At 47.0% G+C, this 13,418-nt stretch overlaps 1 protein-coding gene and 1 non-coding gene across 2 annotated transcripts in view; both read right to left on the bottom strand.

The window, feature by feature from the left end:
* HS1BP3 (HCLS1 binding protein 3) overlaps positions 1-1,232 on the bottom strand; it is an 85,665-nt gene extending 84,433 nt beyond the window's left edge. Inside the window, exon 1 of the mRNA XM_030555347.1 lies at positions 1,075-1,232. Within this exon, the coding sequence (XP_030411207.1) occupies positions 1,075-1,115 (41 nt within the window). The 5' untranslated portion in view covers positions 1,116-1,232. The remainder of the gene's footprint in view (positions 1-1,074) is intronic.
* A 49-nt stretch (positions 1,233-1,281) lies between these two features.
* TRNAS-AGA lies at positions 1,282-1,363 on the bottom strand. The gene has a single exon. It is a non-coding gene; the product is annotated as a tRNA-Ser (tRNA).
* Between the last annotated feature and the right edge of the window lie 12,055 nt (positions 1,364-13,418).

Raw genomic sequence — 13,418 nt, 5'->3', positions numbered from 1 at the left:
ATTAGGCTCTTACTGAAGAGTGAGCAATGTTCACTTGCAGAATATTATTTGTCTAATCACACATTTGTAGAATGGTTTTAGGTGCATTACCTACGGCCACAAAGACGACCATAAAGCAGCCTGTGCCCTTCCCAGCTCCATGCTTATAAATAAATAACGTTGATGAATTTATACACTACTCTATAGCGGTAGATAGCTGTACTCTACAGCCGCAGAGAACCTCAAACACTTGAAGAGAAACCACATATTTTTCACTTGTAATCTCACATCCAGAATTTCTAGCAGGGCAGAAATTAAAATGGATTAATTTACACTGATTAAGAAGGCAGTGCTGGCATTGCCATCCCGCATCATAACAGGCTTTTGCAGAAAATTTCGTCTGGCTGTATGGCTATTCTGAGGCAGGCTAATGAAAGGGAGTCCCTCCTGCTGTGCAGAAAGTGATGGATTGTTGCACAGTTCTGGGTTTCCCACTTGCAGAGACCAAAACCCAAGTGTCAGCGCGGAAACCTCTGATGCTCAAGAGTTTGTCGCCAGTCCCATAACTTTGGACACCAGTAAAGGGCCTAACAACAGTCCCTTCTCTCTGGGAAAGAGAAAGCCTGAAGAGCAGGGAGCTGGCCTGGCAGATTTTCAGGGGGAGGAAGGTAATTCAGCCCTGCTAGGCGGTCGGATCTCCTTCAGATCATCACCCACCTCCCCAGCGCCCCCTTTGCGGCTGTGGAAAGGGCTCCAGCCGAGTCCTGCCACTGCCCCCGCTCCCCGCACAGCCCAGAGGCGCCCGGCAGCCAGGCCCGGCCGAGGCCCCAGCGCGGCGGCACCAGGCTCCGCTGCGGCCGCAGCTCCTGGCCCGGGGGTGGCTGCAGGCAGCGCTCCGAGGGGGCGCCCGGCTGAGGGCGCTGCAGCCCCCGGCAGGGTAGGGGGCAGGCGGCCGGCGCAGATCCCGCGCAGGGCGCAGCCCACCGGGGACTGCGGCCGCAGGAGCGAGGCGCCCCGGCAGAGGAAGCGGCAGCTGCCCCAAGCCCGGAGCCGCTGCGGGCCCGAGGACAGTGCCCCGCCCCGCGGACCCCTCACCTGCTGGTGACCAGCACGGCCGGAGCCGCGCCCTGCTGCATCCTGCCACCCCGCAGCGCCCCGAGACCGCTCCCCCGCTAGGAGCCGGCTGCGGCGCAGAGACTCCGTGCTGGGCTGGCCCAGCTCCCCCGGCCTCTTTTCCGGCTGCTCTGCCCCACGGGGCGTTCGCTTAAACTACAGGCGGGAAAAACGAGCCAAAAAGAAACCCGTAGTCGGCAGGATTCGAACCTGCGCGGGGAGACCCCAATGGATTTCTAGTCCATCGCCTTAACCACTCGGCCATGACTACAGCTTCTTTTAAAGCTTTTCAAAGGATTGTTCTACAAATTCCTCTCGCCTGTGTTCTTGGTATATTGGAAGTATTTAACAGACAATGGGATAAAGATCTGTATTCCTATGTCACAAGCTGAACTAGGCTGCTCATCTGTTCACTTTGTACTTTAACTAGTTGCCTCGGCATGTCTTTACAACACTTAGTAATAGTGCCACCCAGTGTCATTACCTTTATTAAAAGAATCTACTAACTAAAATGTATGAGAATTGTTCTCAATAGATTTGTCACTGAAGGATTCATGCCCTCACCTTTGCCCTCTGATGAGCTACAGAGTATTGCCAGCACAGGTGATTCAGCCCTGTTGAAACTATTTGCAGTTCAGCACAAAAGGAGCACTTTGATCCTGACCTAGATGCACTTTTGTTTGGCACCAGTAGTAGCTGAACTCATGAAAACACAAACTGTACCGTGAGTCTTTGTTCTTCTGTAGAAATGAAATAAACCCAAAGATATGTTATTAAAATTTGAGGCCTGATTTTGCAAACTCATACGTACTGGCGAAGCAATGAAGTTAGTAACTGATGTCAATGTTTTCAGGATCAAGCCGTTACTGTCTCACTTTCAAAGAAACACATCAACCACACATACATCCTTCCCTACTCCCTCCAAAAAAAAAAAAAAAAAAATGGGAGTCACACATACTATGCATATAAGCAACTATTCCTAGGCAGCAGCGGCACCAGTGCTCCAAGCACCTGCCTGGGGCAGCAAGCCACGGGGGAGGGACGCCCAGCTTGTCCCTGCAAGGGCAGCAGTCGGGCAGCCTACAGCAGTGCGCCTGCAGGAGGGCCACCGGTCCCATGGATTCAGGGGCAATTCGGCGGCGGGTAAGCCGAAGCCGCGGGACCGGGGACCTCCTGCAGGCAAGCCGCCGAAGGCTGCCTGACTTCCATGCTTGGGGTTGCAAAAAAGCTAGAGCCGCCCCTGTTTCCAGGCAATGTTCCCTCTATTTTTTTCCATCCATCTGCAGAATGAATTTTGTTATGTGCACCAGTATGGAGCTGATGTGTGATGAGGGTGGACCAAGGGGTTCAGCGTGAGGGAGGAGGCTCAGGGCTGGGGCAGAGAGTGGGAGTTAGGGGGTAAGGGCTCCAGATGGGGGTGCGGTCTTGGAGTGGGGCCAGGGATGAGGGTGCAGGAGGCAGCTCAGGACTGGAGCAGAGGGTTGGGGTGCAGAGGGGTGAGTAGGGCTGTCCTTAGCCATAGGCAGAATAGGCAGCCGCCTAGGGCACCATTAGGTCTGAGGGCGCTGCTCTGCTGGGACCCCAGACAGATGGGAAGTAGCGGAGCATGTAAGAGCAGGGCTGCTGGGTCCTAGAGAGAGCCGAATGCAGCACAGGCTGAGAGAGGGGATTGGCTGCTGGGGTCTCTGGGTAGGGGTGGGGGAAGGAACTCACCTGTGAGTGTGACTCTTTCCCCCTGGTGTGAGGTGAGGCAGGCTCGGTGGCTCTGACAGTATCCTTTGTTGTCCCCCATAACATCCATTCTTCTCCCCCCACCCCATGGAGCACCCCACATTTCTCCATCCCACCATGGAGCACCCCTATCTCCCCCCTCCACTCCCTGGCTGCCTACTGAGGAATGAAAGTGAAAGTAACTCACTTCTTTTGCAGGCAGCCAGGATTTGAATGGTCACACAGGGTTCGGCTGGGGATAGCCAAATAGCATGTGCAAAAAATCAGGACAGGGGGTTGGGGGAGGGTGAGCAGATGTCCCATTTTTATAGGGACAGTCTCAATTTTGGGTTCTTTTTCTTATATAGACTCCTGGTGCCTATACAAGACAAAGCCCCAAATATCAGGACTGGCCCTATAAAATCAGAACATCTGGATCTGGTCACCCTAGCTGGGAAGTGCTTCTCTCCCCTGGGCGGAGCTGCACAGGGGAGGATGAGCTGCTGTGGCTCCATGGGTGACCCATCCCTGAGATCAGATGGTGTGCTAACTTTACCATGGTCTGTTGGGCTGGCGAAGGTGCCTATTGGCATGTGATCGGACCAGAGGGTTTGCTGCTGCTGTTGCCACTCTGCACCCCAAGAGGTGGATTTTGGGGTCCTGCAGTTTTCCACCTATCTCCTCCTTTACTGCAGCTGTTGGACCAGCAGGCTGGGGGTGAGCCAAGCATGAAAGCAGTACTGTGTTGCCATTTAGATTGTCATTTAACAAATTTGTTTGCCAAAAATGCTTTCTAACAATCCTGAATTCAATTTCAGTTAAAAATAATCAATATCTTAGCCAAAAACAGAAAATTAAGTTGTTGACAATTATTTGTGACAAGTTTGGTATGGGGAAGAGAGTGGGCCAGTTTTCATCAGAGAAACAAAAAATATTGACTGACTTTCCTATAGCCCTGTTACCGCTAAATAGAGCCCTCCAACAACTGTAATATGCTCATCTCCTTACTAGTGTATAGAGCAGTGGTTCCCAAACTTTAACATCCCGTGAACCCCTTTCACTGAATTGTGAAATGTCATGAACCCCCTCCTAAAAATGAATATTTTCAGGGATTTAAGTTTAAATTTCCTCAGTGTGATGGATGCCCCAACTGCCCGCCCCGCTCTTCCTGGGGCTCAGGCTGGGGTTCGGGCTGCCGGCTCCCCTGCTGACGGGCAGGGCTCAGGCTGCCAGCCTCAACTGCCCAGCCCCACTCTTCCTGTTACTCGGACTGCCAGCCTAGGTCAGAGCACTGGGGTTCAGGCTACCAGCACCCTTGCTGACCGCCAGAACTCGGGCTGCCAGCCCAAACTGCCAGGCCCTGCTCTCCCTGGGGCTTGGGGTGTCTGCCCTGCAACTGGGTCCCACCTGCTGTCTCCAATGCCCGGGGTCCTCTGGCAGCCATTAGTGACATTTTTCTGGCGAACCCCTTGTAACGTTCTGCGAACCCCCAGGGGTTCGCGAACCCTAGTTTGGGAACCACTGGTATAGAGCAGGGGTTGCCAACCTACGGCACACGTGCCAAAGGTGACATGCTAGCTGATTTTTGATGCTCTGGGGTTCCGGCTCCTACCCCATTGCCAGCTGAGGTCCTGGCCACCGGCCCCACTCAGCACTCGCTGCTGGCCTGGAACTGTCAAGGAACCCCAGGCTGGCAGTGGGCTAAGCAGGCCGGCGACTGAGACCCCGGCTAAACCACTCAACCCACTGTCCACCTGGGGTTCCATTCACTCAGTGGCAGCATGCTGAGTGGGACTAAATTCAACAAAATAGGAAAACAAGAGCAACTAATGACAAAGTGCAAGAACCTAGAGAGCCTCCTGAAGCACGTGATAGTTTTGATTTAAATGGACTTGAACTGTACGAAGAATTGAGTACACTGTCATAAGTGTTGCCACATGCAAAATCAATGATGGACATTGTACGGTTTATTCATACCAGCAAACTTGTTGATATATATATATATATATATATATATATATATATATATATATATATCCTAATGTATACATTGCCACTCATATTCTACTGACAATTTCTGTAACAGTAGCATCAGGAGAACGGAGTGTCTCAAAACTAAAGCTCATTATAAACTATCTCCGCTCTACAATGAATCAGGAACACTTGACTGGTCTTGCTATTCTTGCAGTCGAACAAGACATCACTTTGTCTTTGTCATACGATGGCATTACTGATTTTGCAGCCAAAAAAGCCAGAAAGATTGCTTTTAATTAAAAACAAATCCTTGTTTCAATACCTCTTCATATACATTTCCAATAAAATGTTGACAAATTTAAAAAATTATATTATTTGCATCATTCTGTCAAATCAGAATTTTTTCTATAGTGTTACTTCTTTAGTGCTAATCCATCAGCATGACAGTGTGCTTCATTAACTTAAATTGGTTTTAATAACATGCATGTGGCAAGTTTTCCAATACTGTAAGCTTATGTTTGTGTTGCTCAGAGCAAGTCAGGCACAGGGGCACCAGTTTAATAATCCTGCCTAGGGCACCATAAATCCTAAGGACAGACCTGGGGGTGAGGGCTCCATCTGGGGGTGTGGGCTCTGAGGTAGGGCTAGAGATGAGGTGTTTAGGGTGCAGCTACCCTGGGGCTGTGATGGGGAGAGAGGACTCCACCCAGCCCTCTCTCCCCGCAGCAGCCCTGGGGCTGGAGAAGAGCATCTTTCCCCACCGCAGCAGCTCCAGGTCTGGGGCCAGGGGAGAGGCACCTCTCCCCATCATGGCAGCCCTGCACACCCCAAACTCCCCGCCCACCCCCTATTCCCCACCTCACCCCAAACCTCTCTCCTGCTCAGGGGTGTGAAAAATCCACACGCATGAACAATATCGTTATACTGACCTAATGTCCTGTGTAGCTAATGCTATGTCGACGGGAGATCTTCTCCAGCTCTCCGGGAGGTGGATTAACCACCTCGATGGTAGAAGCTTTCCTGTCAGCATAGGATCGACTTCATTTAAGCCTACAGCAGCACATCTGCATCCATGCAGCTGCACCAATACATCATTTTTAGTGTTGATCTGCCTTGAAATCTCCCTGCTGCCCCAAGAGGCTGAGTCCCTACCAGTCAGGTTGGAGACATACTGGTAGAGCAATGTATGTGGAAAGGTTAGCAGGCTGCTGTCCTGTAAGTGACATTGTTCCCTCCCACTGCCTGTCAATCTGACACCTTTCACCAGCACTAAATCCACCCACAGCTTCTGTTTTTTTAAATTGAGGTTTATGATTCTATACAAATATGCAGATTAGCATCATCAGTACAGGGTAGTTGCACCTTTGTGGGTGCACCCCCTCTTGGCTTCGTGCCTTTACCTCTCTGAGGTGGAATTCTGCGCTTTACCCACTCCTGAACTGGACCCTGGGTTACAATACCCTGTGGTATAAACTGTTCTTACCCAGCAGGTCTGACTGTGATTCTTCACTTCAGGAGTCTGTGACCAGTGGTGCATATAATAACCAAACCATCTTCTTAAACCAGGTATTGTTTGTTTATCAGTGTAAAGCATCTAGAGAAACAAGAATTGTAAAACAAGTCCACACACATGGCTTTAGAAATGTAGGACTGGAAGGGACCTTGATAGGTCATCTAGTCCAGTCTCCTGCACTGAGGTAACATTATATATTATCAAGACCATCCCTGAGGTGTTTGACTAACCAGTTCTTAAAAACATCCAGTGACAGAGATTCCAGGTAATTTGTTCTAGTGCTTTACTACCTTTATAGCTAAGACGTTTTTCCTCATGTCTAACCTAAATCTCCCTTGCCACAATTTAAGCTAATTTCTTCTTGTCCTATCCACAGTTGTTAAAGAAAACAAAGTGTCATCCCATTGGTGCTGGAGGTATGGGTGCTGCCACACCGCCTGGCTTGAAGAGATTTCTGTTATATACAAGGTTTATAGTTTGGTTCAATCGCTCTCAGTGCCCCCACTATAAAAATTGTTCCAGTACCCCATAGTATCCCTTTTACATATCTGAATAATGTTATCCTGTCCCCCCCTCAGTCTTCTCTTCTTCAGATTAAACAAAACCAATTTTTTCAATCTTTCCTCATAGGTCATGTTTTCCAATTCTCCAGTTTCTCCACATCTTCCCAAAGTGCAGTGCTCAGAATTGGGCACAGTACTCCATCTGAGGCCTTATCAGTGCTGAGAAGAGTGGAAGAATTACTTCTCATGTCTTGCTTACAAACATTTCAGAATGATATTTGCCTTTTTTTTTTTTTTTTTTTTTGCACAACAGTATTACATATTACCTACAGTCTTCCTGGTAGTAACCTAAACAGGCCTCACTTCTTCATATACCCCAGCAGGTGCTTGCATCTTAGTCTGGTTCCTCTAAACAACTATCCCCATTGAGAGAGACAGTGTTCCTTTTGAAACTACAGTAACTCCTCACTTAAAGTCGTCCTAATTAACATTGTTTCGTTGTTACGTTGCTGATCAATAGGGAACTCGTTTAAAGTTGTGCAATGCTCTCTTCTAAGTCATTTGGCAGCCACCTGCGTTGTCCACTGCTTGCAGGAAGAGCAGCCCATTGGAGCTAGCTGGTGGGGGCTTGTAACCAGGGTGGACCAGAAGCTCCCCCATCAGCTCCCCACTCCCCTAAGTTCACTGTGCAGCAGCTGCCCAGCAGGCTATCAATTGCCAGGCAGTTTAGCTGTCCCTTCCCCCACTGCCATGTGCTGGTCCTGCCCTCTGCCTTGGAGCTGCTCCCCGAGCCTCCTGTGGCGGGGGGGGGGGAGAAGGAGGAGCTAATGTCAGGGTGTCCCCCTCCCCCTGCTCCTACACCCTGCTTACCCCTTCTCCATATAGAGCAGGGTGGGGACACAGATGAAGAGAGACAGAGAGAGCTTGGGGCAGCAGCTGCTGTCTCAACTTCCTGATCCACTTAAAAAGACAATGCACTTAAGAGTGGGTCAGCTTACTTAAAGGGGCAGTGTGCATCTCTCTCTCTCCCACACACAAGGTGTGTGTCTGTCTGTCTGCTATGCTGTCTCCCCTCCCTCGTGTTTGTGCTGCCTTGTGTGAGAGGCTACATTAACAACAATGTGTTAACCTTTGAGGGCTCAGCTGAGTGCTAGTTCATCATTTAGCAGCAAGGCATTCCCTGGGAAATATCCCACCCTCTTCCACCCTCTAACTTCATCACCTCAAACTAAGCTTCACAATCATCACAGCTGTGAACAGTATTAAATTGTTTGTTTAAAACTTATACTGTGTATAGTTTTTTGTTTGGTGAAAAAAATTTCCCTGGAACCTAACCCCCTCTGTTTACATTAATTCTTATGGAGAAATTGGATTTGCTGAACATCGTTTCACTTAAAGTCACATTTTTCAGGAACATAACTACAACGTTAAGCAAGGAGTTACTGTACTTTTGTTGTAGTCCTTTTGTTGTTCTGCATTCCCAGGACTTTTCCTATCCTGGCATTGTCTCTTAATGTCCCTTAAGTGTTTGCTGGGATATGGCTAATCTCAGGCTATTCTTTTGCTTTCCTGCTTGTTTTTTCTTATGCCCACCTATTAAACTAAACCAAATACATTCATACACCAGACCTCCCAATAAGCAGTGTGACAACACATATTTTTTGTCATATCAGGGCTCAGTGTTTCTCCCCCTGGCATTGAGGAGTTCTGGGATAAATCAATCCCACTCCAGAGATTTAACATTTCACATTGGTTTATTTACAGGGTAGGCCTTAGGTTTGGCCTGAGAGCTTCTTTAAAAAAAAACAAAATAATTACATTTCTTAACTCACACTGCAGCACTGCCTTTCCTTATGCCAATCACCAGCTATTGAGATGGTTGCAAGGCCGACCAGCCTCTCCTGTGTCATTGTGGAGCATAGATGTGTTTTTATTAACTTCAGCTTCAAGAAGCTGCGTTCTCCACTGGCAACTGTTACAGGAAGTGTTAGAGGTATGCACAGAGCAACAAAAGCATTTGGCAAGAGGGTAGTCATCTTATTTGTGCACATATATTCCAGAACAGCCTTTGGAGTTGATCTTGCTGAAATGTATCTTGAAAGGGCTTTCAGTTCATCACCTAAATCACTCGCATCAATATCGCGCATGTCATCATGTGTCAACACACTGTCTCTAGTGCCCTGCATTGCTGGTGTAGGTCTTCTTCAGGTATAGTGAGAAGTTTTGGAATATCATACAACATCCCAAATATACTGCTGTGTTCCTTGAGCTGCAAGAAATGTTCTTCAGCTGACTGTATTGCACAATCTAGCACCTGGTTAAAGAATTCAACTTTGAATTGTTGTTTGGGGTCTCTTATGGGATTATCCCATGCCTCGTAATCAAAATGTCTTCTTCGGTGACTCTTGTATTCTTGAATGAGTAGGAAAATAACTTCACTGTGAAGTTCCTCTGCCAACTTCCGTGCACTCCTCAGAACGTTTTGAAATCGCTCATCTGACGGTAAGACTATAGCTATGACTAGCTTTGTCCAGTTGTTCCATTGTTCCAGATATAGCAAGGTCAACAACTTTGAGTCTCTTGCTTACAACATTTATTTCAAACAGCATGTCATGCCACAATACTAAGCCATGCAGAAATTTGAAGTTATGCATGTTTCTGGTGATTCCATTTAGCTCAGGCACTGTTCTTCCATGCACAGTTCCTGTCATAGCACTATCCTCCATAATTGCAACTATAGCACCATCTATCTTCCCAGTTTGGTGTTTGATAGGCTTTATCGCCTCCACTCGACTTTCCCATCATGTGGCACTCAGTAGTTTCAGTGTCAGAGAGGATGTTCCTAGATGTTGCTTCAAAATTTGCCATCAATGAATTGATGCAAAGAAAAATACATAGATGCTTTGAATTACATTAAAAAATTCGGCAGCCTCACCAGAAGCTGATGCTGCATCACTGACCACCAAGTTCAATGAATGAGAACTGCATGGGACAAAAAAAGCTCGTGGGTTTAACTCTTGGATCCGTGTCTGCACTCCTCTGTTCTTTCCTCTCATGTTGGCACAATTATCGTAGCCCTGACCTCTCATGTCAGCTATCGCAGTTCCCGTATCTTCCAGCCTTTTAAGAAGCACATTTGTCATACCAGCTCCTGTAGTATCATCAATGTCAATAAATTTTAGAAAATGCTCTCTGACAGTCATCATTGCAGGGACATTTTCACTAGCTTCTGTTGTTGTTACAAAATGCACCATTAAAATTATTTGTTCCATATGGCTGATGTCAGGTGTGTAGTCCAGAATAACACTAATATCTTGCTGACTTCAGATCTGCCACAATCTTCTGTTTGACTTTCCTTGCCAGTAACTCTTTGATCTCATTTTGAATGTTTTTTCCCAGGTAGCAGTGTGTGTACATTTCTTGGGTGGTGACCTTCTTAGATGCTCCTGGAGTACAGCATCAAACTCGGCCATCAGCTCCACAATATTAAGGATGTTTCCATTGTCTGGCACATGCAGCTGATCTGAAGTGCCATGCAGTGCTAGGTTTTGGGTAGCAAGCATTCTCACAATGGCAATGAGCCTTTTCAGAACATTTTGTCAGTAAAGAGATTCTGATGCAATCTTCTCTTGATGCTGATCATCTATGGTGACTTTTAATCTTAGTCTCATCTCAAGCTCTTTCCTCCTATGGAATGCTTTCTGGTGATTTGCTGCCATCTCATGGCATGCCAGATTTCTAACCAGATTTTTCTAGCCCTTTGTTCCTGTAGAACCCAGTGTGGCTGGAACATTAGACTGGAAGAGTTTGCAACAAAAACAATATGCAGCATTCTGGGTTTTTGAGCACATAAGCCATGGCCTCTCTACTTTGTCACCATTAGGGATTTTACACTAGTAATGTGTTGGATAGAAACTTCTATTTTCATTGTCTTTGGGGAACATGAAGTTTTTCACTTGCTGTGGCCCATGCAGTACAAGGAAGTCCCTCAGCCTACTGCTCAAGTGGGTCCACAGTCCTGGGTCATCTAGACTTAAGGAACTAAACTCAGCAGCAGCTGTTTCTTGCGCCTCCACCACACTCTTCTCTGATCTACACTTTTCTTCAGGAATGTGCATGGTTACATCCATTAGAGATGGAGATATGGATGCTGCAGTAGCTGCTAGATCACCTGCACTCTGACTAATAGGAAGATTAGGCATCTCTTCACCACTCACATCCTCACTGGGGACGGAAGGGTCACTGTGAACATTTGTGTCTATGTATCTCAGGAGGGCTCCTTCCTGTTGAAATTGAAAAGCTTCCTTTGCTGGCTTTCTTTTTCTGAATGCTGCCCCAGAAGAATGTTTTCTTCTTTCACTCATGACTGTTGTTCTGTGCCAGCTATAGTGGCTCTTAACACTCAGTTGAAGGGGACAAATAAGCAGGCTGATAGCAGGGCCTGAGTGAGAGAAGATATGTGGCTCCTACTACTTCATTGACTGCCTGTTCTCCTCAAGTGGGTTCAAGGAAGCAGCAAGAAACAGGAAGCTCCCTGAGGAGCTGGTGTTAATCAGTCCAGGCTTCTAGGGGTGCTAGAAAGGTACATAAGAGGTTCCTCCTCCTCTCTCTCCCTGCAGCTCCTGCTGCTTTCTGTTATTCCCTCTCACCTTTTCTTCTGCCTGCCTGTTATGTCTCTTGTGCCCTCCTTCCTCCAGCACAGCACTCCACCATCTCTGTGCATCTAGAGCAGAGAGAATACATATGCAGCAGCAGCAGACACAATTTTCTACACTCTGGGTCTTAGTGGCACCCCCCTGCCCCCAGTCTGGCACCAGAGGCAGCCACCTCAGTTCACCTTATGGTAAAACCAGCCATGCAGAGGCTCACAAAACAACTGCTCAAACACTACATTACACTGAAAAACACAGATATGACAAGATTAATGCAGGCACCATCTCACAGGCACTCAGTGGAGTCTAAACACTTTTAAAAATGCTAACACTTATTTTACCAATATTAATCCACAACTGAACCAGAGAGATTCCAGCTATGTAGCTGTCAGAGTCCAGCTGAGACATAGGTGTAATGCTTACAGGCCAGCTCAGATCAAAGTCATAGACTAATTCACTTGTGGATGAATATCAAAGAAATGTTAAGTGTTCTGTATCTGTGGACCAATTCATTTGTGTGTGGATATCAAAGAAATAATGGTATTGTCTTCACTTATCTATAACCTGTTGTTTACTATTGCATTACATTTTGTATACCCGGTTTTTAGATATCCCTAGATTAAAGTGTGTGTTAGTGTCAAGATGTGAATGTACTGGATGTGTAAACTTCATGAAAACTAAAGAAAGATTGTTTCTGGCCATCACATTGTGTTTACATTATGTTTACCCATCACAGGAGATTGGAGCCTTGGAAATGTACAAGAATGTTAACTTCAAAGCATGGGTCACTGTCTTTGACAATGGAAATTCAGACTCTTTGCATTTAATCAACAAAGGAAGAGCCTATGCTGTGAATAAAAACACCTGCCAGATTGATTTCCATGGAAAGATGGTATAAGAATCTATACAAATGGATCCAGGGATCGATCCTGTATCTCTGAACTGTTTTGGATTCTAACATGGTGGACTACTGGACAGACAGCGATCTCCAGAATTACCCCGGGTAACATCGAGGAACTTTTGGAAATCTAGCTGATTACTACAACTCTGTCAACATTTTGGACTTACAAATTTTGACTCACCTGTTACAATATTTTACCCTGGGACCTTCTGAAAAGGGACAAAAGGGAAAATGGGGTGGGGGCTCTACAATTTCCCCCCATCTTTCTCTCCTCCTCCCACCTGGCAAGGAAGTGGGAAGGACAGATCAGAGGGAGCCGCTGGCATTTTTCAGGCAGGAGGGAGACAGGGAGCAGAATGGAAGGAAGCGGCCTGGTCCATTTCAGAGGAGCAGCAAGTCAGCATTTCAGCAGGGCATCAGTAGGGACGAGGGAGAGAAAAAAACCCAAACTGGTTGGTTGATTTCATTTGGGAGAGGAGAAATGATTTTTTTGAGGTGGAGGGAGGGAGATTGTATAAGAAGGTCAAGCTCATATGAAAGGCAATTTTATGCCCTTCTGTCATCCTCCCCATGTGCTGTATGCAGGTCAGCTGGAATTTAGCCATCCTAAATAGCACGTAAACAGTACAGACATTAAAAATGCAGCTAAGATAGTGGATCAGTTGGCTTAGAGAAAATGGACATTAACAGAGCTTTCCACTTGATTACTTTTACTGTCCACTAGAGAGCACCCAAATACAGCCTACATGAGGGCCACATACTCTAGAAGGAACTGAAGATATTTCAATGCCATCCTTGCAGCTAACCTTTTCGGAGTAGGTTGAGCAACCCTCCCTCATGTCAGTGAGCATTTACTCACGGAAGTAATTCCACTGACTTCAGTCTCATCCTTAGTTAACATTCAAAGACTGATTCTGGTTTTTCTGCACTGCAGAAATCACACAGCAATTTGGCTGTGTTTGGCCTGCGGCGTGAACTACGTGCTTGCTTGACGTTTACAATCTATCTCTGAGCAGCTAACCTAAAATCATTTAAATGTAATGCAACCCAGCCAAGTTCTCTCACCCTCCCTC

This window comes from Gopherus evgoodei, chromosome 3 (genome assembly GCF_007399415.2).
Source record: "Gopherus evgoodei ecotype Sinaloan lineage chromosome 3, rGopEvg1_v1.p, whole genome shotgun sequence".
Lineage (NCBI taxonomy): Eukaryota > Metazoa > Chordata > Testudines > Testudinidae > Gopherus > Gopherus evgoodei.
The sequence above is the reverse complement of the archived record's forward strand: the minus strand, read 5'-3'. Positions and strand labels throughout refer to the sequence as shown.